This window comes from Emiliania huxleyi (genome assembly GCF_000372725.1).
Source record: "Emiliania huxleyi CCMP1516 unplaced genomic scaffold EMIHUscaffold_305, whole genome shotgun sequence".
Lineage (NCBI taxonomy): Eukaryota > Haptophyta > Isochrysidales > Noelaerhabdaceae > Emiliania > Emiliania huxleyi.
Window position 1 is genome coordinate 30,935 of NW_005199729.1, and position 22,046 is coordinate 52,980.

Sequence of the window (22,046 nt, forward strand, 5' to 3'; positions counted from 1 at the left end):
ATTCCGACCGCCCATCGCACCCACAGCGCAGCCAGGGTGGCGACGGCGCCCTCGGGCCCACCACGGGCGGCGCGCCTCGGCGCCCTCCTCTCCTCTCCGCATCTCACCGCGAGTCAAACTCGGACAGGATGTCGTTGAGCTCGTCCTTCCCGCCTGCGGGAAGGGTTCGGGCGGGCAGGGCTTCGGACGACGAGGGTTGACAAGTGCGAGGGCAGAGGCAGGGTCGGCTGCGGGGGAGGGGAGGCGGGGCGGAGCGGCGCGCCCTGGTCGAGGATCGAGCCGAGGGAGAGCTCGGAGACGTTCTTGTCGCGGAGCTGGGAGGCGGAGCGGCGGAAGTTGAGGCCGAGGTCGGTCATCGAGGTGGCCTTGAGCACCGACTCGAGGTTGAAGTTCGAGCTGAGCGAGCTCGCCAACGGCAGCCCCGACATCCGGAAGGAGGCGCTGTCACCGAGCGGCAACCCCGCGCCGAGCCTCCCCTCGTGCGCATCCGCCAGCTGCTGCTCGAGCGCCGAGAGAGAGCCCATCGCACCGAGCTCCGCGAGCGGCGGGATACCGCTCTCGTCCTGAGCACCACCGACCCTCGCCGCAGCAGGCATGTCCCACGCCGCCGCAAGGTCGGGGTCCACGCTCTCCTCCGCGCCGCCGTCGAGCTTGCGCCGCTTCTGCCGCGACGCGGCCCCACCCCCGCCCTCCTCTCTCGGCGGAGCGCCTGGCAGCCTCGTCACCTGAGAGCGGGGACCGAAAAGCGCTTAGGAGGGGGGGGGGGGAGAGCTGACTACGTGTGTCTCGGAGGTGTCGGAGGTGTCTCGGGGGTGTCTCGGAGGTGTCTCGTGCCTCAGCGAGCTGCTGCAGCGCCTCGCGCGGCGACACCCACTCGACCCGCCCGTCCTTCCACCTGAGGAATGGTACGGCGAGGTGAGGCGTCTCCACACGCGAGTGCGGGCAAGGGCCGGCCCTCCCCCCCGCGTCTCTGCGTCCCAAAGAGGCGGCAGTGAGAGTGCGAGAGGGCCCTGTGCACCTCGGCAGCAGCTGCGAGCTCTTGAGGAGGGGCTCGACGTAGAGGGCCTGGCACAGCCCCGGAGCCTGCGCACGCGCGGCGGCGGGCTGCGCTCAGCTCGAGCCAAACAGGAGAGGGCGTTCGTGGCCGCGGGCAGGGGTGGGGAGGCGGTGCAGCGGTGGTGTCGCAGGCTCGAGGCGCGTTTGGCAGGCGCCGCCGCGCCGCGGGCGCCCTCTCTCGGGGAGGTGGCGAGCCTGCGTGTTGGCCTGCTGCGAGGCGCCGGCCGCCGAGTTGTGGTCCACCGCGTCGCGGTAGTCCTTGAGGTACGCCCACATCCGGCACAGCGCGCAGCCCTGCGCTTGCGCGGCAGTGCAGCTGCTGACGTGCGCGTGCAGGCGCTCGAGCTTGGCGGTGAGCGGGACGCAGCCGGGGACGGGGCAGGAGGGCGTGCGGCAGTGGAAGCAGTGGATCAGCGACGCGCGGAAGTCCTCCTTGTCCAGGCTGTCGATCAGCGGCAGCAGCTCCGCAGGGAGGGAGCCGCTCCCCCCCGCCTCGCTTCCGGAGGCTGAGGGGGAGGAGGAGTCGGCGCCGGAGGAGAGGGCGGGCGCGGGGACGGGCGCCGTGGCGGAGCGCTCGATGAGCGCGTTGACCGCCGCGGTCAGCTGCTGCCTCGTGGCCAACTCGCCCATCCGCCGCTTGACGGCGGCCTGCTCCTTTGGGTTGTCGCGCGCCTGCGCAACGAGCCGATCGAGCTCGGGCGCCTTGTCGGCGGACACGTGGTTCTTGAGCTCGTCGATCAGCGCAGGCAGCGTCACGGTGACCGTTGTCGCCCCAGAGGGGCCGGGAGCAGGCATGAGGACGGAGCGAGAAGCTTGTCGCGGACTCCGGATGCAGCGAAAAGTTGTTTCTTTTTTGTTTCTCCATGGACGGGCCCACACGCACACACACGCTGCACACGAGTGGCTCGGGAGCCGACACGAGGCACACTGTCACCGGCCGTAGCACCGGGTCCGGACTGCTGGACAGGTGCGGCGGGAGGGCCTAAAAGGAATCTCCGACGGCAGCGCCGAGCCGTTCGACGGCGAGCCGTCTGACAAACGGCCGCCGAGGCGAGGGCGAAGGTGATTGTGATCCTCCCCCGCCCGACCGCCCTAGGCATCGTGCTCGCGACGGGCTACCACCTCTTCTCGGGCCACCGCCACTTTCTGGACGCCGCGTCGCTGCGACGGCTCGGCACCGGCAAGGAGGCGATCAAGACGGGCTCCGTGGTGCCGGGATGCGAGCTGCGCCTGCCCAACGTGTGGGCCCTCTTCGGCCGGCTGCAGATGATCCGCGACGCCGCGCCCGCGCGCTCGGCCGCAGCCATCGCGCGGCGCGTCCACGGGGGATCGCGGTGGCGCGGGGCTGCGAGCTGGGTCTGGTGGGTTGTCGAGCACGTGCTGATTGCTTGGGCGGTTCTTGCCGCCAGGCGGAGCCTGAAGCAGAAGGCGCGACAGCTGCGCTGAAATACGTCAGTACAGTGTCGATATCTCTAACTTACGATATCTAGCTGTCGAGAGATCGAGGGTTTGTAGTCGAAGTTTCATTAATAATGATGGCTAACAAAAACATTTCCACATTCATTGACAGCGCCCCGGCCCGCGGCCCGGCACCTCGACAGGGGGCCGGGTCGGAATGGGCGCGGCCGCCTTGTGCGCTGGGGCGGGCGGGCGCTCTGCCTCTGGCGCGGCTGCTCGCTCGGCTCTCAGTTGCTCACGCGCACGCTGCTTTTGGACTGCTTCGCGGCCGAAGTTAAGAATTGAATCGTGGCAGCCGCCGCTCGCCACAGCTTCGAAGATTTTGCTCATCGTGGCCCTCAGCTCTGGAGTGTTGAAGTCGTCGTCAAGGCCGAACGCCGCCATGCCAGCCTTGAGCACTGCGATGCGCTCGTCCGAGGTCATGTCTTTCTGGTCCTTGTCCAAATCTTTGGGAAGTGCTTCATTGTCAGTCGCATTCGGCGGCAACACACCTAACCTGCGGTCATTATCTGGGTTTGCCGACACGCACTGCTTGCATCGCGCCGCGCCACTCTTGCGCTTCAGCTGCGACCCACTGAAGCAGTCGCGCGGCAGGTTCTCGTCGCATTCGGCGCACAGCGGCATGTATGTTTTTTGCGCGCGGTGTTCGGCGGCGCGCGGTGTTCGCGCGCGTGGCCGGGGGGACGAGGTGAACAAAGGTTGAAGAATTCATCGAGCGCATAGGGGTGGTTGAGGGGTTGAGGGTTGAGGCCCCCCCTCAACCATCTGGTTGACGGTTGAGACCCCCCGTCAACCCTTTAGTTGGGGGTTGAGGCCTCCAGGGCCTATTCACAGGCTCGCGCGTGATCACAAGATAAACTGGAACAGCCCCTGCCCGCTGCCGCCAAAAAATCGCTTCGCCTGCGGCGCGCTCCTGCGCTCCTCGTACCTCGAGCGAAATCCATAAGTAGGAGACGCTCACTGTCGCCATTCAGGCGCCTGATCTTTCAGCAAAGCGATCGCCTACCTGGTACGAGTTCAGATGCGCGCCCGGCAGAAGACGCGTGTGATGCCGCATGCAGTGGAATGCGCACAGAGAACGGACGGCAAGAGAAGGCAAGGGAAGGAAGAGAAACGGCTGGTGAAGCTCAGTTCACGGCGTAGTATTGCGGTCACTAACCATCCACGGCAAGAGTCACGGGTGAATGCTGCCGCATAAAGCAACAGAGTCGCGCTTTTGGCGCGATGGTCTTGTCGCGGTTCACGACTTGACGCTGCACACGGTCATAGACGCAGGATCTATTTGGCGAGTCTCAAGCAGCAAAAGTAGGCGCGAGAAATTAATGTCGATCCTGAGATCTCAATTTTGGCGCTAGTTTTCGTTTTCTGGTACATCACGACGACTTGCTTGGGTCTCATGTAGCTCGACGGCTCTTCGACGGCTCTTTCTGGTTGGATCAGACAGTGCTAATCAGTCAACAACGCAATGCCGAGAGCAGGGCGGCCTTAGAGCAGGGCGGCCTTCGAGGAGGGTCAACTAAGCTCCTGCTGCATATCGAGCATGGAAGGCGGCCATGGAAGGTCGACCGGCGGCGTGGCGGCAGCCTGCGGCGACGGCGCGGAGAGGCTGACGGCGGCGATCGCCGAGCTAGCCTTCCTCGCAAAGGCACTCGAGGAGTGAAGGTATGGATGTGAAGGAGCGCCGCGAGCGTGACGGAGCGGCTGTGCGGGCTGCGGCTGCGGGCCAGGGTGCCCGCGCCGGCGCTCGCTCTGTGCGTCTCTCTGTTTCCGACTCCCGGTGTGACGAGTCGAGATGGAGATTCACGAGATACTCTTGCGAGTTAAGATCAGGTGTTCTGACCACTGCCCCCCCCCCCCCCCCGGGAAAAAAAGGTACTCTCCAAAGTCGCATAGATGCATATTGAGATGGACACGCTCTGCCGTACACCGTTTGTGTGTGGAGAAGTTACCTTACCTTACCCCTTACCTCTTACCTCTTACCAGAGTCACGTCCCCGTGTATCACCCCCACGGCACAGTCTCACACACAGTCTCACCACCGCCCACCCTCTGGGCCGGCGCGGGGGCCCCAGAGGGTGTCCATGCGGGGGGGAGATGGGGTCCCATGGCCCGCCGCAGGCCCCGATTTTTGCGGATTGTTTTTCTTTTTTGGCTTTTTTTACTTGTTTTCATGGGAATTCGGCGTACTTGCGGCCATGCTATCACGCCTTGCGACAGCCTGTCGGCGCAGCTGACCGTGCCATGATGCACAATTGATCACCTGCATAGCTCGCGGCCTTAGTATCAAGCATTCAGTGACGACCTGATCGTACGGCCAGTAGGAAGGTGTCCTTCCATCGTGTGCACGCTTCTGGCGCAATGCGCGTCACCTCGGATTGGCTGCTGGCACTCTCGAGGCTATGCCTACACAGCCTCGCGCGCATGGGCAGTCAAGAGGGACCACGCACCTTCTCAGGACAGCGCCGGTGCCTCTCTCTTGGACCGGCAAACTTGGTGGTATCGTGTCACCAATGTGGGACCAGTGCGGCATCGCGACATCGACAGCTCTGAACTGCGCCTCACCACTGACCGGGAAGGCCGCCAAGTGGGCCAGCACAGGTCGCACATTGTGGCAGCAGTCAGCAGTGCATGGCTGATAGCTAGAGCAGCAGCGTCAGGGTCGCAGGGTCGGATCGTGTCAAGCCTCTCGCCCGGCCGGCCGCGTGCAGACGTCGGCCTGTCTGCTGTCTGGAGTGATCTGTCGGCGGTCAGTACGACCGATCAGGTCGGAGTTTTCTGATGGTTGGAGGGTCTATCTGTATGTACTCCTCGAGATCTTTCCAAATCTGCCCTCTACTTAACCGTACTTAATCGGGAAGTTGGTGCTAGTAGAGACTAGTAGAGCCGGAGCCCCGTTTCCGCACTGCGGCGCGGCGCACGGTGCCTCCGGGGGGCCCCGCGCCGGCCCAGAGCGCCCACCTACGCCACGCGATCCTAATCCATCCTTCCCTTCTCGCCAGCGACTGCCATGAGCCTCGGCGGGTCCGTGCTTTAGATACTGTGCATCGTGCCTGCCAGGACCCGGGTGGCGTCGAGGAGGGGAGGGCAATATGCTACGGGTCCCTAGTATGGGTTCGTCCCCTGTTCACAGCAGTGCGGGGTCCCCTGGGGGTAGGGGACCCCCGGGGAGTACCAGTATGGATTTCTTTTTCGGCCGCCAATTCCAGGGCTGCATTTCTTCTTCGGGCGGGCGGGAAAAAAAGTCGCGGCGGGGGCAACCCCAAGAGTCAATCCGATTGCAATCCAGTGGAATTGCAATTTGCAAATCGCAATCCAAATTTAATCAGGTCTCAGCTCGGGAGCAATCAGTGATTGCAGTCCGATTGCACGCAATCCCACACTCCACCGTTGATTTCTTTTTTTAGGACCAACCTCTCGCCTGCCGCTGGCGAGTAGAGGCACACGCACGCTCTCTCGAGGTCTCTTGGAGCAGAGCCCCGGCGAGCCCTCGAAAGAGCAACCCAATGGGTCCTCGGAGAGGGTACCCTGGGTGGGCGGGGCCTCTACTCGCCAGCGCCTGCCGCAGGTTTATCCGGGCCGCCTCCCGCACTGCTGCATGCGAGCCGCGCGCCTCTCCGGGGCGCTCTGAGCCGCGCGCTCCGGGCCGTGCCGCCACGAAACACTCCCCCCCGGCTGCCCGCAGCTCGCGGGCCCCGCACCGCGCCGCCTCGTCGACGCTCCACAATGCACCACTGACTCGACTCGACTGCGTTGTCGCCGCAGGATGTGCAAGGTTCACTCCAAGCTCCGACTCTGCCTTCTGCAAGCTAGGAGCGAACGCGTATCACGCGCCGGCGCTCGGCGCACTCAAGTCCAAGCTGGAGTTGATCGTTGCTTCCCTTTCGCGAGGCGGTGCGGACTGCCGGAGGCCTCGGTCTCCTCTCTGCCCGTGCGACTTTCGCTAACTCCCTCGAGCGTAGATCGTCTCTCTTCGGCGCGCTTGAGCACGTTTCCTCGACGTTTGGCACCAAGAGGCTTTGACTCTTACGACCCTCACCCGCCAACCAAGGCAGGTGTGCACTCCGCTAGTATACTTGTGTGCTCACACCACTAAATCTCTCTCTCTCTCTCACTCACCACTAACTAACTACACACACTGTGGGAAGCGCCCGAGCATGATGTACGTACTTTTAGCTTACTGGGAGAAAACTGATGTATGTGCGCGTCTGTGCGTGTGAGGGACAGACGTTGTTGTCCTATGCGCGGGGCTTCCCGCGGGGACCGAAGACATACTCGAGTACCGGCCGAGGCGAAAAAAAGCTCAAGCGTGCGGGGGGGGGCGCAGAGTAGGATAGGCTGTAGAGCGGCACCCATACCAAAAATGGCGGCCCAACAATCTCACTACGACCTCTTCGAACAGCTCGAGTGCGCGCGCCGCCCTGCCGCCCACTCTTCGAGCAGCTCGAGTGCGCGCGCCGCCCTGCCGCCCACTCTTCGAGCAGCTCGAGTGCGCGCGCCGCCCTGCCGCCCACCGTGCTGACACTCTGACCCTCCTCTGCTGGCGCCAGGCTGCCTCAGTGCGAGTGCCTAAACGCCGCAAAGGATCACACGCTTCGGTCTGCTCTCACACCTTCCGACGAGGGATTCCTGCAGAGCGACGCGGACGAGGAGCTGCTAATCTCGCTCAGATTCATGCAGGCGTGCGCCGAGGCGGCCTCCTCGTCGCTTCACCCTACATATGCTGACCCGCTCTCCCGCACCTCAGGCGGTGCGGCTCTCGGCCATCGTCGTCGCCGGACCCGCCGCGAGCGCGCCCTCCGAGCTGCGCATCTTTGCCAACCCGCCTGTGAGCGACTCCCCTCCTATCACGACACCGTACCGAAGCCCGAGTGCTGCGGGCCGGTCTGCCGCTGCGTGCCACCCTCATGCCAGCGGCTGCCCACGCCGTGCCGGCAGGCGCCGCTCGACTTTGACAGCGGCAGGTCAAACGCGCCGACCCAGACGCTGCCCCTCACGCCGGCGGACGTCGCGCGCGAAGGGCGGCCCGTCGAGCTCCGCTTTGTCCACTTTCAGGTTGGATCACCCGCCTTCCACTGACCGCCGCTCGCGACGCACGGAGCGACGGACCGCAATATACCAGGGCGCCGCAGCGAGCATTGCGGCGCCCTATCGTACGGTCCCACAGCACGAGAGCTGCGATCTCAGAGCGGCGCCCTGTCAGCTCCGCGGGCGTCGCCCACACTCGCAGCGACAGGAGGCTCTCCCCACACCCCACGCCCCTGGCCCAGACTGCCTCTCGCCGCTGGTCCACTCCCGAGTGTCGTGTGGAGGCGCGCAACCCTCCCTGGACTTGCCGCTCAGACGGTGCGCGAGCTCACCATTTTCGTGCCCGGCAACATGGGCAACGAGGAGGAGACGGTCATCGCGCGGCTGCGTCTGATCGGGCTGCCGGTCGAGCAGACCGGCGCGAAGCGCTCCGAGGCGGAGCAGGCGGCCGCGAGCAAGGCGGACTGGCTGGGCAGCGGCATCCGCGGCGCGTGAGCGGGGCAGGCTCGGCCTCCTTCTGGTGGCGCTCTCCAGGAAGCGGACAGCTTCCTGAGCGCAAAGGAAGGGACAGCTTCGGTATGGCGCTTAGAGCGTCGATTGGAGATTGGTGTTGGTACAAATAAATTAATACACATCCCCGCACGAGGTCAGGCGGCGCCGCGCCAGTGGCAGTGCCGCTCTCTCGCAGGCTGATTTTGCCGTTGTTACTCTATTTTGACACGAGCGCTTGTTTTTGTTTTGCGCGGTATGCGGAGCAGACGCGCAGGTGGCGGGCCAGGGCGAGGGACGCGAGGGAGGGAGAGCAAGACGGCCTTTGCGGAGATCAGCAGGAGGATGTACGAAGAGATTAGGAGCAGCAGGGACCCGAGGGACCATGTGGGAGACGGCTAGTGCTAGTCCCCCATCGGGAGGACGACCCCGGCTAGTCGCCGACCACACACCCTGAACCAAGAACCCTGCACAAAGAATAGATCGCACGGGCGGGGATCTGTTCCTTTTTACCCATCTCACAGTAGAGGTTCCGTTTTTATTTATTTATTTATTGTTTTTGTTTTCGACTAGGGGGCCGACCTCCTCATCGTGCGTCCGGTCCGCTATTCCCCCCGACGGCTGTTTCTCTTGTCTTTGGGCGATCATTACCCCCCCCTGCCACACTGCGTGAACAGCACGCATTGAACGCACTTCATGCACTCGTGGGGACTCTCGTATCGCAGCAAACGCAGCCCGGGGGGGGGGGGGAGGGGGGGGGGGGGGAGGCAGGCATTTCTTCCTTCTATGTACGTACTTTTAGCTTACAAGGGAGAGCGGGGGGGGGTTCGGGGGTTCGGTTCTCCAGGCCCCTAGAAAACGGTCGCAACCGCATATTTATCGGAAGGGAGATTCGCCGAGGTCAGTATGTGGGAGAATGCGTGCAAGCGATTTGGGCAAGTTTTGTCACATCTTGAATGCACAAGGCCGACATAAAAGTCTACAGTGGGTGTGTCGGGCTGCCAGTGCCCGCAGTTTGCGGCCTGCGCTCCCCTCCCCTCCCCCCCTCCCCCCGACACAAGCCTGCCACGCTATCGAGATTATCTCGGCCATGGGCGACACGCCGGGATCCGCGGCAGACCTGGCCAGGGACGACGGCGGACGCAAGATGGCTGAGACTGTGAGCGCTTACCCGACTAACGACGGCGAGCGCATCCACGCGGGCGTCTATCCGCGCGCACATGAGGAGGGTGCCAAGTGCCTGCCAGCGCATAGCAACGAGGACTGCTGGGGCAGCCTCCTCTCCGGGCGCTCCTGCCAGCCGCGTCGCCCCGACGATCCGCAGCATCAGACCCCCTTCTACGCCCGATTTTGTGGTGCTTGCCACAGGCGAGGAGTCTATATCCCGGCTAATCGGGTCTACGTGCTGCCCCCGGACGGGGTGCAAAACACCGCGAGCAACGGGGTCTGGAGCACCTGGCGAAAGAACCAGAAGGGTACCCGCGCCCTCGCGGATGACCAGCGGCTCCCTCCTTACCGCGTCATAAACCAGACCAAGCGCTGCCAGGGTCCCAACCTCCTCGTCCTCTCCTCAGCATTCACGCCCCAGCCGGCGATGAACTGGTCGCCCCCGCCGGAGGACTGGCCCGTCATGTGCCCCACTACCGGCGAGCCCCTCGTCCGCTTCTGGATACTCCACTCGACGCTGGTTCCGGCTGGGCTCGCCGACCTGTCTGGCGAGCGAACCTTCCGCCGCCGCCCCAACGGCGAGGAGGATGGTGCGGGCACACAGCCCTCGCCAACACGGCCACTGTCGCAGCCGCCGTCGCAGCCGCCGTCGCAGCCGCCGCTCCCGGCGCAGCCGCCGTCCCTTCCGGCGCAGCCGCCGCTGCCAGCGCAGCCGCCACAGCAGCTGCCGCCGGCGCAGCCGCCACAGCAGCTGCCCACAATATCCTTAGTGGGGGCAGGGGCCAGCGGGGGGGCGGCGGGGCATGTGGCCACCTTGGCTCTGGCCATGCCGCCGCGGCGGCCAACCCCGATGCACGTCGTCGCGGGGATTCCAATGTCGTCGCATGGGATGTGCATGCCGCAGATGCACCGGTTCGGCAACCCGCAACTCGTGCCGTACGTGCCTCACCGTATGGACGGCTACTGCTCTATCCCTCAGCAGCCGTTGTACGGCTACGCCGGAGGCACGAGCGCTTCCCATGTCGGTGCTGCCCCAGCGTTGCCCCTCCCTCCGACCACGGTCATGTATGCAGCCCCTGCTGCCTCGACGGCGCACGCGCAGCTACCGTTTGGCCACGCCGTCCTGTCTTCGCCCCCCTCGGCCGCCGCGTACGGGGAGCCCGCGGTCCGATCCATGCTGCAGCACGTGCCGCACCACATGCAACTGCACGGCGCCCCCCTCGCCGCGAAGCACGCCGCGCCACGCCTAGATCATGACCCTCCCTCTGCAGTGGTCCAGCAGCGCTGGGCTCGGCAGTGCGAGGCCCTCTCGGCGGCGGCCGCGCATGCGGTGCCGAATGATGCAGAGCATGCTTGGGGGGAGCCAACCAACAAGCGCGCGCGGGCGTACGCGCCGCACGCGCCCGAAGGCTGGGGGCGAGGCACCGGCGGCAACACCGGCAGCGAGCACAGTGGCGAGGCCCCGGCAGATTGCGCTGATGACGCGCTTGCTGCCGAGGTGCTGAGCAAAGGGTTTCCCAGAGCAAAGGTGGAGCCGCCCCCGACCGGTCTGGAGAGCCTACCGCCCTCGCCACCCGAGTTGCCGCCGGCGCTCAAGCCTGCATCGCCGACTTGGCGGGGGTACAGGGGCTCTCAGCAGCTATACCGGTTGGCGGTGCTCTGTCTCTTGACTGGCGCTGTGCGGTACACCCTCTACTCGAGCCGTGTCGGTTTCTCCTCCGCTGCGCGGACGGGCATCGTCCAGGCGGTGGTGACAGCGCTCGCGCTCTACGGCTGCTTCCCCGCAAGCTGCTGGCCATGGAGGAACGGCGCGCTCCCCCCTCCCTCCGCCAACCTCCTCCTCTTCATCTGCTGCCGCCCTCGCCACTCGTGGCGCGCCCCGCTCCCTCGCAGGCGATCACTGGGCACTACCCGAGTCGCTTCGGCTGGCAGACTGCCGCATCCTCTGCTTTCTCGCGCTGCTGCCACCGCTCGCCTCCATCCTGAGCCTCTCTTCTCTCTGCCTCGATTCGCCCGACCCTGGCCGTGCCCGTGGGGGAGCCGCGGTGGAGCTAGATTGGGAGCAGTCGGGCTGCACGCGGCTGTGGCGCGAAGTCGGGTGGCGCGCCATAGATGGGGCGGTAGCGCGTGTCAGACCGGCTTCTCTCCCCTTGCGAGCGCTTGCCCGGGTTGACCCACGTCTGCTGCGCGCTCCAGGGCGCAGCGTATGGCTGCCATCGACAACTTTTGGCTCGACATCTTCGTCAACTATACGCTTCTCGGGGCCGTCTTCAGGTTGGTGCCAGCCTCTCGCTCGACATCCCGCGCGCTGAACGTGGCCCCAGTATTTCATGCCCCTGCAACCCTCCCGCCCCCAACGCACCCCCCTTCCCACAGCCGCCCCCTCTGCCCCCCGGCAGCACGTTGCGGCTGACGCCAAAGCGCAGGTGACGCCTCGTCCTTCTCGGATGCCTCGCCTCTTGGGCCAGTCACCCACGCACCACCTTCTCACGTAGGCTCATCAACCACGTGGTCCAGCAGTGCATCAACCTCCTCCCCGCCACGATGGTCTTGCTGGCGACGCACGACAACCGCTGGTTCACGCGCGTCGTTTGCTCGCAGACCGCCGCGATGGCCGTCGGCGGCGCCGTGCCTCTTCTTCTCGCCGCCTCACAGGCAGGCGATGGCCTCCGCAAGGCAGCAGAGAATTTGGCTCCCCTTTCGATGTACTTGCTGCGGCGACCGCGCATGCCGCCGACCCTCTTTTCCATATGTTTATCCCAAGCGGTGAGTGCTCCCAGCAGCGAGGAATGACGGCGCGCAGCTATCGCTCCTCTCACCCGCGCCCTGTTCATAGATCGGCCTGGGCTTGCAAGTCGAGGGCACCGCCGCCCTCACCCTGGCTGTTGTGCGGCGCTCAGATGCTCAATACGAGCACTGATCTGAATCGCCGTATGCCAATGCACGAATACTGCGTTCGTTCGCAGTCCCAACTGCCGCCGCCCCGCAGGTGCCTAGCGTCATTGTGGTCTTGGGTGCCGCCATGTACCCCGAGGAAATCTTGACGGGCGACGTCAAGTGCGTCACCAGTGCACAGCGCTCCTTCACCGTTGCCATCACTGGCCAGCCCTGCTGCCGCAGGTACGCAAATGCATTCTTCTTCACGCTCGCGACAGTCGGCATGTACGACGTGTATGGCAAGTGGGATCACTACCCCACCGAGGTGTGCTGCCGCCACTCCCCAACCCTACGCCCTCCCCCCCCGCCCCCAGAACAGCCACCCCCGTACTCGTCGTAGATACCCGCCATCACCCTCCTGCGGCGCGTGACGATGGTCACCCTGTTGTCCGCCACGACGGCCCATGCCACTCTGACGTGGGCGCTACGTTGTCGTCACTTCTGGAGCTTGACCCGGACCGCAATCGCCTTCCAGGGCGCGATGCGCCTCGCTTCCGCCGTCGCGATGTTCGCACTCGGCGCGTCTTCGGGATTTCCGCCCGCCGCCCTCTCGTCGCTTCCCGCCAGTATGATGGTCAATACGAGTTACATCTTGCTCGGCGCGTTGAGGACGCTTAGCCCTCCACCCCATCCGCACAAGGCGTCTGAAGCCCACGGGTCTCCACGGTAGGTGCGCTGCTGACGCCCGAGGCACGGCGCGAGCTCTCGCGACTCATGTGGAGCGGCATCGATGCCCGCTCGCCGATGTCAGTAGACCACTTCTACGCCAGGCAGCGGCCGCGAGTTCTGGGCTCATCGCGTGCATCCGTGTCCAGCGTGTGCCCGCTAGGCAACGCTGACGACCGTGGGCGCGCTAGGCAACGGGAACAGCCCCCCTTGTCCTGCGTGACACTGTCCCCTCACCCCCCCCGCCCCGGCACCGAACCCCGGTAAATAAATAAACAAAGAGTCGTGAAAATCCAAAATACGAATAGAATTAGAAACCCAAACACACAGCACACACAAGTGGCATAGGAGACGAGCAGGAGGGGTGAAATTCTCAAAAAGGTGCAGCACTTCTAGCCGACATCGACAAAAGTCCCTCTCTAGCCCCGCGGCGAGCGGCCCCGCCCCGGAGGCGAAGAAAATTTCGCCATCTAGCGCTCGCAACACATAGATTTGTGCATAAATCAACACCTCCAATCTTCGGGGGAGTGACGGATAAATGTGCGAAAATAATCACCCGAATACCACGTTCGGATCGCTCCTCATCGCAAACCCTGTCAGCAGTTCACCTACGGGTATGTGTGTATGTTCGTAAGAGCTACATACGAGAGAGAGAGAGAGAGAACACAACCCCCTCTCTCTTTTCTCCCAGTAAGCTAAAAGTACGTACGAGAGAGAGCTAAAAGTACGTACACTGAAAATTTAGGGTTTGGGGTTCCGGGATGCCAAAGAACTCGGATTTCGGCGGCCGGCGCGCCGAGCACAGCGGTTCGCGCTGCCTGTATGCTCGCGCTGGTTACACCGTTGCTGTGGCCGTCTTCGTCCGTATTGTACACCGAGCTGGCGCCACAGCAGAGTACAACAACGGCTCGGACGAGCTGCTCCACGGTACTACATCATCAGAGGGCCCGGCAAGGTCCACGGCGGAGCTGGCGGTGGTGGGAGTGGTGGTAGGAACGAAGGCGCACCTGTCGGCGATTCACCACCGTTCGTTCCCGTCTCTCAAAGCTGGTTACACCGTCGATGCGCACATCGAGGCGCTCGTGGACGAGAGAGACGTCGCCTCCTCTTTCGTCCCGGGGCACTGTTCACGCCGGAAGGCCCCGTACACTGCCAAGTACATTAGCCTTAATCTCTCCTACCGCCGGCCGGGAGTGCAGCCGCCACCAGTGAGATTGTCCTCGACGTTGGCACCTGCGAAGTAATGAACAACAGGCAGTGCGTCATATGGCGCTATGATAGCCCTGCGGTGGACGTCCTCGACGCAGACGAGGCGGAGCTCATCTGCGCGGCGCAGATCGCCGACTGTCTCTCTCTCCCTGCGCGAGTGGTTGCACCACCCTGGATGAGGCATCTGGGCTGGGGCAGGGCCGTCAGTAGAGGAGGGCGACTGAGGGCGCGAGGCCACCAATTGTCAAAGTCTGCTGCTGACTGGACTGTCAGTCACTGACTGAGCAATCGCATCGGCGGTACTAGTAGGGTTACTACGAGGTCTCTATGCGGGATGTGCTGGGGGGCTGCCCCCCAGTCGATTGCCGCATAGTTCGTCGTAGTAGCCCTATCATAAACCTCTTACTCACCTTGCACTTTAAAAAAAGAAATATCCAACTTTTGTCGAAGATCCGGAGGGTTTATCGGAGCATCACCCGGAGGAGAAAGGAGGTCAGCACAACTTCAGGACGCACGAGCGAGAAGCACAGCAGAGCAGACAGATTACGATTACCACCCAGCGCACGACCGCCAACTCTCCGGCGCAGGCCGCGAAGAAAACCGAGTCCGCGGGCCGACGGTCGCGGCGCGCCGGCGCGGCGCAGTGGACGCAGCCATGCAGCCCGGTTCGCAGCTTCGCGAGCTACGGGGGCGGCCACGGCACGGAGTAAATAAAACGGACACCTCTACTGGGAGATGGGTAAAAAGGAACAGGTCCCCGCCTGTGCGGTTCTTCGTTGTGGGTGTCGGGTCGGCGACTAGCGCGCACTAGCCGGGGTCGTCCTCACGATGGGGGACTAGCAACTAGCCGTCTTCCGAACTCATGGTCCCAATGGTCCCTCGGGTCCCTGCTGCTCCTATATCTCTTCTTCGTACATCCTCCCCACCTCCTGCTGATCTCGATCCGCAAAGTCCTGCTCCTTCCCTCGTCTCTCGCCCTCCGCGCGTCTGCTCCGCTTCCCGTCGTCTGCCCCGCTTCTGAGGAAGCCGCGCCTTGTCTGTCGCGTGAATCGTGCTAATAAATAGAGCAGGCATCTCCAGGAGAGATGGGCGACGCACGAACACAGAGGCACAGTGCGCACCCCGCCCCGCTCGCAGAGCGTGCTGTGTGACAAGCCCGAGGGGCGAGGGGAAAAATCTTTTCTTTTAGGCGGCTCCGGTGGTGTGCCGGTGTGTGTGCCAGTCCGCGCCAGTCCGCGCCCTTGTTGTGCCAGTGTGCTGTGAGAGACCTTGGGGCCCTCAAAATTCTTTTTGAGGGTGTACTTCTTTTTCTCGCCGGGCCCGGAGCGCCGCCGCAAACGCACTCCCGCCAGCGCCCCTGCTTCATGCTCAGAGGCAGCGCGACTGCGTCGCCTGTCGACGTGGTTGTGGAGCCGATAGAAGTTGCCGTTGCGCGCCTCGAAGGGCGTCATAAAAGAGAAGCGCCGCCAACTCGCTTTTGGACGCGGCGCAATGCTTTGCTCGCCATGATCTTTGCCGCTTGCCTGCTGCTGCTTATGACGGGCGCGGCGCATGCCTCCGTCGAGGACGACACGCTCCACCAGGTGTCACGGCGGCGCGAGACTTTGCGTGTGGTGGACGAGTCGAACGGTAAAGGCGGAGAGTTGAGAGGAGTGTAGACTAGTGTGAATGTGACGGGTTTAGGCTACTAAGCATGTATCTCCGCGAGCGGGTGAAATAAGATACGTATCCGCGCACACCATGTGTTTCACCCACATGCCCGACTCGCGCGCTCGATAGACGCGTGAGGCTGCGCTGCGCAAGCACGGGCGGGAGGGGTTTCTCCTGCGTAGTCGTGCGTGCGCGGCCGCGGGGCTCCTCTTTGCGAATACCTATCCGCCCGAGGGCACCGTCGTGGTGGTCGTGCTGTAGGCATTAGGTGGCGCAGCTTTTAAGAGTGAGTTTTAGTATATTCGCTTCAAGCAGGCCTGCGCTCCCTACGTGCGCGACCTCCACCATGCCCGGTCACGAGGTGCAGGTGGCGGCCATGTGGTTTGCCGCGGAAGCGCCTGGCCGCTTGGGCGTCCGAAGGGGTGGCCCCGCGATCCCACGAACTGCTCCCGACCATTTCCTGGTGCGGCGCGCTGTGCGTCGGGCGGACTGGGCAAGTGCGGTCGCCCTCCTCAAACTTGCGCACCAGCGCCGCGTCCTGACCAGGCGCGGACGTTTTGAACGAGATGCCCGGCAGCATCCGCTGCGAGAGCGTGAGCCCCAGCGTCTCCGTCGCGGCGAAGAAGCAAGCCGGCTTCTCCCGGTCGCGGTTCCTGCCGGCGCGCGTGGCAATGTTGCCCATGAAGATCGAATCCAGCGCTGTCGCGACGCGCCGCGGCAGCACGTACATAAAGTCTTGCCCGACGGTCGTGAACTCGTTCCCGCTCATGACGCCCTTCCAGCGCACGTCGCACCACGGCGCGAGCGGCTTGTAGAAGAGCAGATCGGGCCGCGTGAAGACGACGAGGTCGAACTTCCACCCTTGCGCCTTCTCGCGCTCCTCCATCATGACGTAGGAGCGGCGGATCGCCGACACGAAGCCGGCGACGGATTCGCGCACCAAGTCGAAGCACGAGCAGTTGCACGGGTGCAGCGTCATGTCTGGTGGTGCAATCAGCGGACCCGGTGGCTTCTTGAGGACCTCCCGATCCACGGGGAGGTAGCTAATGTGCAGAGAGGCACCCGGGAAGAGCGTCTGCATGCCAGACTTTAGATCGGCCATCTGCGTGTCGATCTCGGCAAAATCGTTCCTTCCCATCTTCACCGTCTTCCTCAGGGGCTTGAGCGCAAAGAAGAAGGCGCGATTCTTGGCATCGGGCGCGAGCGGCTCGACGACGTGATGCAAGAAGGATTTGCGCATGCGCTCGCGGTCGAAGCCGCGCACCACGCCGCCGACCAGAAAGGCGACGCGCGGAGGAGAAGCGGTGGTGGTGGTGGCGGGGCAGTAGCTGGTCGGCGCCGCCGCCGCGCTCGTCGCGAGGATGCCGTCGAACCAGCAGCCGCGGACGACAGACATTTGTGGATGCAGCAGCAGCAAACGTTCGACCCAGCTCTCCCCTCCTACTTTTCTTTCCCAACACCTCAGACCCAACGAACGCACGAGACTCACGCACGACTCACACCACCTCTCACCGCCCTTGTCACCGCCATCCTCGCCCTCGTCGCCCTACCGCCGTCACCCGCCCCTCTCCGCCTCAGCCATGCCCCCCCCGCAGGGGCATGCCTGTCTACGCGCCCACGCCCGCCACCACCAGGCGCTGTTGGTACGCGAAGAAGTCCTGCGCGTCGACCACCCCGTCGCGGTCCGCACGGGCTCCCCCGTTCGCTCCGTGCGTGCGGCGGTTGACCACGACGTGGCGCGAGACGCCGATCCATGGCACTCTGCTCAGGCGCTGAGCCGCCATCGCCCCAGACACGACGAGACCCATCCGCCTGCGCAGGACGCCGATGTAGTATGCACGCGCCTCGTCCATCGTGCGTGCGCCCATCTCCCGCCAGTGCTTCTTGGCCATCTCTGTTGCGCACACACCAAGAATGAGGTGCACGTCACGGGAAGCCTCAGAGTACGCGCCAAAGGCCAAGCCCCGCACGTCAGAGTGTGACTTGAGCCGGTCCTCGATGGGCGTCGTGCCGGCTGCACTGTAACTTGCGTCGAGTTCTCTCGCCTTGGCAAGGTAGTCACCATTCACCTTCTTGGCGCGCTTCATCACCGCCCCCGACTGCATCGTGTTGTAGAGGCGGCCGGTGTACCAATGCCCACCTCGCTGGATGGTCTTGACGTCAACCAGCAGCTTGCGTGCAGGCAGCGCGGCGACTCGCGGCTGGTTGGGCTCGTGAGAGGCTGGTGGGAGCGCGACCGTGATGGCTGCATCCGGAATGATGCCGCCGCTGTTGCGAGTATCCTGCAGGATGTGAACAGGAACGAGCGAGTCGAAGATATGTCTAGGCTGGAGCTCAGTAGGAAGACCTGCTTCCTTTGTGATCTCAAACAGCTCACAACCTGTGACATCATGCGGGACCGTAAAGCCGCCAGGCAGGCAAGCATTTGCCAGCTGGCTTACGGCTCGGAGTTTGGCTTCGACACGACGGGGCAGGAGGAGGTCGTCGTGTGGAACCTCTACTTTGGCAACGAGGACGTCGCCAAGAAGACGGTCGATCACGTCCTCTCCTACATGCGCAACTCGCCCACGTGGGCCTATCACGGCGGCGCGCGCAGCTGGGGCGACATTGGCAACAATGGCAAGTACCTCGCGACGTTTGGCACGGGCGTGGCCGACCGCGGCCAGATGCATTACCGCTCGGGCCTCAACATGATCCCGCTCATCGAGTGGTACCGGCTCAGCAACAGCGGCGGCGGCAGCCTGAGCGTCACGTTTGCCGCCGCGGCCGAGTGCGACAAGTTCCGCCTCAAGCTGACCAAGACGGCAAGGGCCAGGCCTGGCAGCGGCTTTGCCGTGGCGCACGCGCCGCTCGTCCGCGGCGCGTATGAGATCGCACCGGCGGCGGGCGGCGGCGCGACAGTCGTGACCGTGACGTATGGCAATTGATTGTGTTGGCGTTCATGTACGGCTTCATGCGAGTGTGGTTGGGGGAGCGGGAGCGACGGGGCGGCGGCGGCGGAGGAGGAAAGACGAGAGTGAGATCGGTGACTTGTGACTGAGTGAGCGAGTGCGTTGGAGACGGAGTGATATGCGCTAGCCAAACAAAGAAAAGGCGGTGGACGCTAACGAAAGACGCTACGATGTCAGGACCGCCGCTGCCCTCACTCCACGCGGCGGCGGTGCGCATACGGCGCGAGGACGTGCTCGCCCGTCGTCTGCTTGCGGTGCCACGCGTAGGCGCGCATCGCGAGCGTTGTCGCGGCAGCGAGGCAGATGCGCATTGATATGTAGGTCACATAGCCGCGCTCCGCCGCCTTGCGCAGCGCCACATAGACGGACGCGCCGGCGCCCGTCGCGAGCGCAAAGCTCTGTGAGCCGATCGCCACGTCGCGGTGGCAGATGACGTCGCGCATCACGCCGCCGGCGCAGATCGAGACGCCGAGCGCCACGCACGCGGGGCCGGCAGCCCTCTCGAGATGCCATGCCGCGCACCGATCACGCCGAGCGCCGAGAGGGCAATCGACTCGAGGACGAACAGCTCGTTCGATGCCATTACGCGCGACCAGGCGCGCTGCTCGAGCTCCTCGCCCGTCTTGTACGCGAGCAAGGGCCGCCGCTGCACCTCGCGCATCGCCGCCCACGACTCGTACTGTGCCACAGGTAAAGGTTGCTATCGAGGACGAGGCCGCCGCGAGCAGGAAGCGCGGGTCGCGCAGCCAGAAGACGGGCGTCACGCCGGTGATGAGGTTGTTGACCGTGCCGCCGCCCATCGCGGCGATGCAGCCGACGAGCGTGCAGCCGACGACGTTCATCCCGGCCTGGCCGGCCATCTCCGCGCCGACCACCGCAAAGAGCGACGTGCCAAGAAAGTCGGCCGCCACGATCATCCGCTTGCCAAGGCTGTCGGCGTGCACGCTCTCTCGGATCTCGTGAAGCGCCAGCTGCTCGTTGGCCGGCAGCAGCCGTTTGCGCACAAACTCGTCGTACGCGTGCGCCGACATTTTGCTCTCGCCTTCGGCAAGTGCCGCAAAGTGCGCACGCTCCTTTGGCGTGAGGCGCATGCCCAAGGCTTCAGCGCGAGCGAGCAGGTCCACACGGCTCTCTGCGGTGGCTGCAGTGGTGGTTTTGGTGCTGAGCGCCGCGCTGCAAAGATGACGCGCGCCGCGTCGCGCCCTTGCCATCGTCATTCGTGCCGCGGCTCGCATGGTACCCCGCTGCATTATCATCGCCATCGATTGGATCCGGAGGTGTGGCTGCGGAGTCGGTGACTAGACTACCCGCTCGCCATGTCAACCGCTCTCAGCGCCGAGGAGCGACAGATCGTGCAGCGCGCGCGGCAGGGCGGCGGGACGCGGCAGCCGCGCGCGGCGGCGCTGCCCGAGGCCATGTCCGCCCTCGCCATCGACACGAAGACGTACCCGCGAGGTGTCTCCGCCGAGACGCTCGGTCTGCTTGGGCAGGTCGATGCGCTCCTCAAGGCAGATCCCTTGCCTCCACGATGGGCGCTGCTGCGCGTGCTGTCGATGCTCGAGGAGCACTACGAGCGTGCCGGAAATACACAGGCCTTGCGCATGCTGCGGTAGCGCCGAGCGGGATGTATGTTGAATGTGCAACTCATCGTATCCAGCAAGGATGGTCGTGCTGTGTGTGAGCATGTAGAGAAAATGATCCAATCTCATTTTGCATACATACGTGATATATATTAAGGTCATCAAAGCGCACGCGCTGCGTGTGATTCCCAGCACCAACTTCCGCGCGCGCGCGCTCTGGACACTTTTGTTCCGTCGCAGCTCCGCACACCCGCCTGTGTGCCACTTCTCTCGCAATTCTCTTCCAACTCGTCTCCAGTCTGGCGGGCCGCTGCACTCTCGTCTCCTCCCGCCTTCGTCACACACCTCCTCAAGTCGGAGCACGCCGTCTCTGCGCCTCCGAGCCCCTGATCCACCATACTGCACGCGTGTGTTCCACGCGCTGCGGTCTCCTCGCTCCTCCCTCCTTCCTGCACACTGTGGAGGAGGTTGCTCTAAAACTTGCCGCGCTGATAGCCCAAGGGGTTGGAGCCGCCGCCGCCGCCGCCGCCGCCAAGGCCGCCGCCGAGGCCGCCGCCGAGGCCGCCGCCGAGGCCGCCCCCAAGGCCGCCGCCGTAGCCGCCGCCTCCGCCACCGTAGCCGCCACCTCCGCCACCATAGCCGCCGCCACCACCGCCGTAGCCGCCGCCGCCACCGCCGCCGTAGCCGCCGCCGCCGCCGTAGCCGCCGCCGCCCGAGGGCTTGTAGCCGCCGCCGAGGCCACCACCATAGCCTCCTCCTCCGCCTCCGCCGCCAAGCCCTCCTCCATATCCACCCCCTCCTCCTCCGCCGCCGCCATAGCCACCGCCGCCGCCATACCCTCCTCCTCCTCCGCTGAGGCCGCCTGAGGGCTTGTAGCCGCCGCCGAGGCCGCCACCAAGGCCGCCGCCGCCGCCCAGGCCGCCGCCGCCGAGGGAAGGCGAGCGCAAAAACGCTAGACGCCGAGGTCACAGTCTGCTGTGAGAGCTGTGTGAAGAGAATCATCTTCAACTTCGCCAAAGAGGTCGGCAGCCCGAGCGCACCGACTACGGCACAGCCTCCGGCAGCGCCCGGGGCTTCGCCCAGCACCACTCGCAACAGCTCTCTCGCGCCGCCGTCGTCTGTGGCGATGCGCAAAACATCAACAACGCTGCTCGCAACATGCGTGTCGCGCACTCATTCATGAGACATGACCGGTCTCAATGTCCCCCCTTCGCGCGGGCCTTCTAGGCCCGCGGGAAAACAAGCGAGCGGATTCTTTTTCCTTCGCGGTAACGCGATGGCGGCAAGGCCTCTCTGCGCGCCCGCCCTCGTCACGCCGAAGACCAACCGGCGTCGGACCGCGGTGAGACCACGCCGCCCCCCGCGCCCGCCCGCGCCCGCAGCGTGAACACATACGCGCGTCCCTCATCGCACGGAAACATACGCGCCAGCCGCGCAGCAGCCTCACATGCAGCGCCGACCGCATGCTCGCGCCCTGGGCCGCCGACGACCCGGTCGGGCGGGTTGCGCGGCCGCCGCACACCACCAGGCAGGCGCACAACCACCCGCAGCGCGCCGCAGCCCACCGCGCAGCCCTGCCAGCCAGGCCTGCGCCTTAAAGACTCACAAACAGGCGCACAGCAGAGTACAGCACACAACACACGCCGGCGGCGCGCGCGCAGCACACGCAGACGCACGCGCGGATCCAACACGCACACGCGCACAGCACGCGCGCGCCGCACGCCAGCGCAGCGCCACACACAGAGCCATTCCCATCAGCAGCATGAGGCCCCACACAAGACGCAGCAAAACGACGGGCAGGGAATCGCAAGACGACTCACGATAGGGAGAAGCGAGCCCGACGCGGCGCGGCCGCCAGA

General features: G+C 64.8%; 7 protein-coding genes across 7 annotated transcripts; 3 read left to right on the forward strand and 4 right to left on the reverse strand.

The window, feature by feature from the left end:
* Positions 1-103: 103 nt before the first annotated feature.
* Positions 104-1,869, reverse strand: EMIHUDRAFT_458151 (hypothetical protein; the record flags this gene model as incomplete). Its single annotated transcript, XM_005774862.1, has 5 exons — positions 1,252-1,869; positions 1,019-1,083; positions 871-895; positions 300-662; positions 104-145 (listed from the first exon to the last, which is right to left on the reverse strand). Exons 1-5 carry the CDS (start codon positions 1,849-1,851, stop codon positions 104-106), a joined length of 1,095 nt encoding a protein of 364 aa, XP_005774919.1. The 5' UTR covers positions 1,852-1,869.
* A 5,004-nt stretch (positions 1,870-6,873) lies between these two features.
* On the forward strand, positions 6,874-8,033 carry EMIHUDRAFT_240263 (hypothetical protein; the record flags this gene model as incomplete). Its single annotated transcript, XM_005774863.1, has 6 exons — positions 6,874-6,917; positions 7,061-7,108; positions 7,191-7,338; positions 7,449-7,565; positions 7,633-7,668; positions 7,854-8,033. 6 exons carry the CDS (start codon positions 6,874-6,876, stop codon positions 8,031-8,033), a joined length of 573 nt encoding a protein of 190 aa, XP_005774920.1.
* A 1,084-nt stretch (positions 8,034-9,117) lies between these two features.
* EMIHUDRAFT_116712 (hypothetical protein) lies at positions 9,118-12,801 on the forward strand (the record flags this gene model as incomplete). Its single annotated transcript, XM_005774864.1, has 8 exons — positions 9,118-9,263; positions 9,396-9,784; positions 11,088-11,292; positions 11,391-11,472; positions 11,571-11,620; positions 11,690-11,822; positions 12,184-12,396; positions 12,472-12,801. 8 exons carry the CDS (start codon positions 9,118-9,120, stop codon positions 12,799-12,801), a joined length of 1,548 nt encoding a protein of 515 aa, XP_005774921.1.
* A 3,162-nt stretch (positions 12,802-15,963) lies between these two features.
* Positions 15,964-17,052, reverse strand: EMIHUDRAFT_240267 (hypothetical protein; the record flags this gene model as incomplete). The annotated part of the gene is made up of 1 exon (XM_005774865.1): positions 15,964-17,052. The coding sequence occupies one exon, from the start codon at positions 17,050-17,052 to the stop codon at positions 15,964-15,966; it is 1,089 nt and encodes a 362-aa protein (XP_005774922.1).
* Positions 17,053-17,788: 736 nt separating this feature from the next.
* Positions 17,789-18,692, forward strand: EMIHUDRAFT_240269 (hypothetical protein; the record flags this gene model as incomplete). The annotated part of the gene is made up of 2 exons (XM_005774866.1): positions 17,789-18,519; positions 18,659-18,692. The coding sequence occupies 2 exons, from the start codon at positions 17,789-17,791 to the stop codon at positions 18,690-18,692; spliced, it is 765 nt and encodes a 254-aa protein (XP_005774923.1).
* Positions 18,693-18,798: 106 nt separating this feature from the next.
* Positions 18,799-19,698, reverse strand: EMIHUDRAFT_240270 (hypothetical protein; the record flags this gene model as incomplete). The annotated part of the gene is made up of 2 exons (XM_005774867.1): positions 18,799-19,107; positions 19,288-19,698. 2 exons carry the CDS (start codon positions 19,696-19,698, stop codon positions 18,799-18,801), a joined length of 720 nt encoding a protein of 239 aa, XP_005774924.1.
* A 962-nt stretch (positions 19,699-20,660) lies between these two features.
* Positions 20,661-21,951, reverse strand: EMIHUDRAFT_116714 (hypothetical protein; the record flags this gene model as incomplete). Its single annotated transcript, XM_005774868.1, has 2 exons — positions 20,661-21,139; positions 21,891-21,951. 2 exons carry the CDS (start codon positions 21,949-21,951, stop codon positions 20,661-20,663), a joined length of 540 nt encoding a protein of 179 aa, XP_005774925.1.
* Positions 21,952-22,046: the final 95 nt, after the last annotated feature.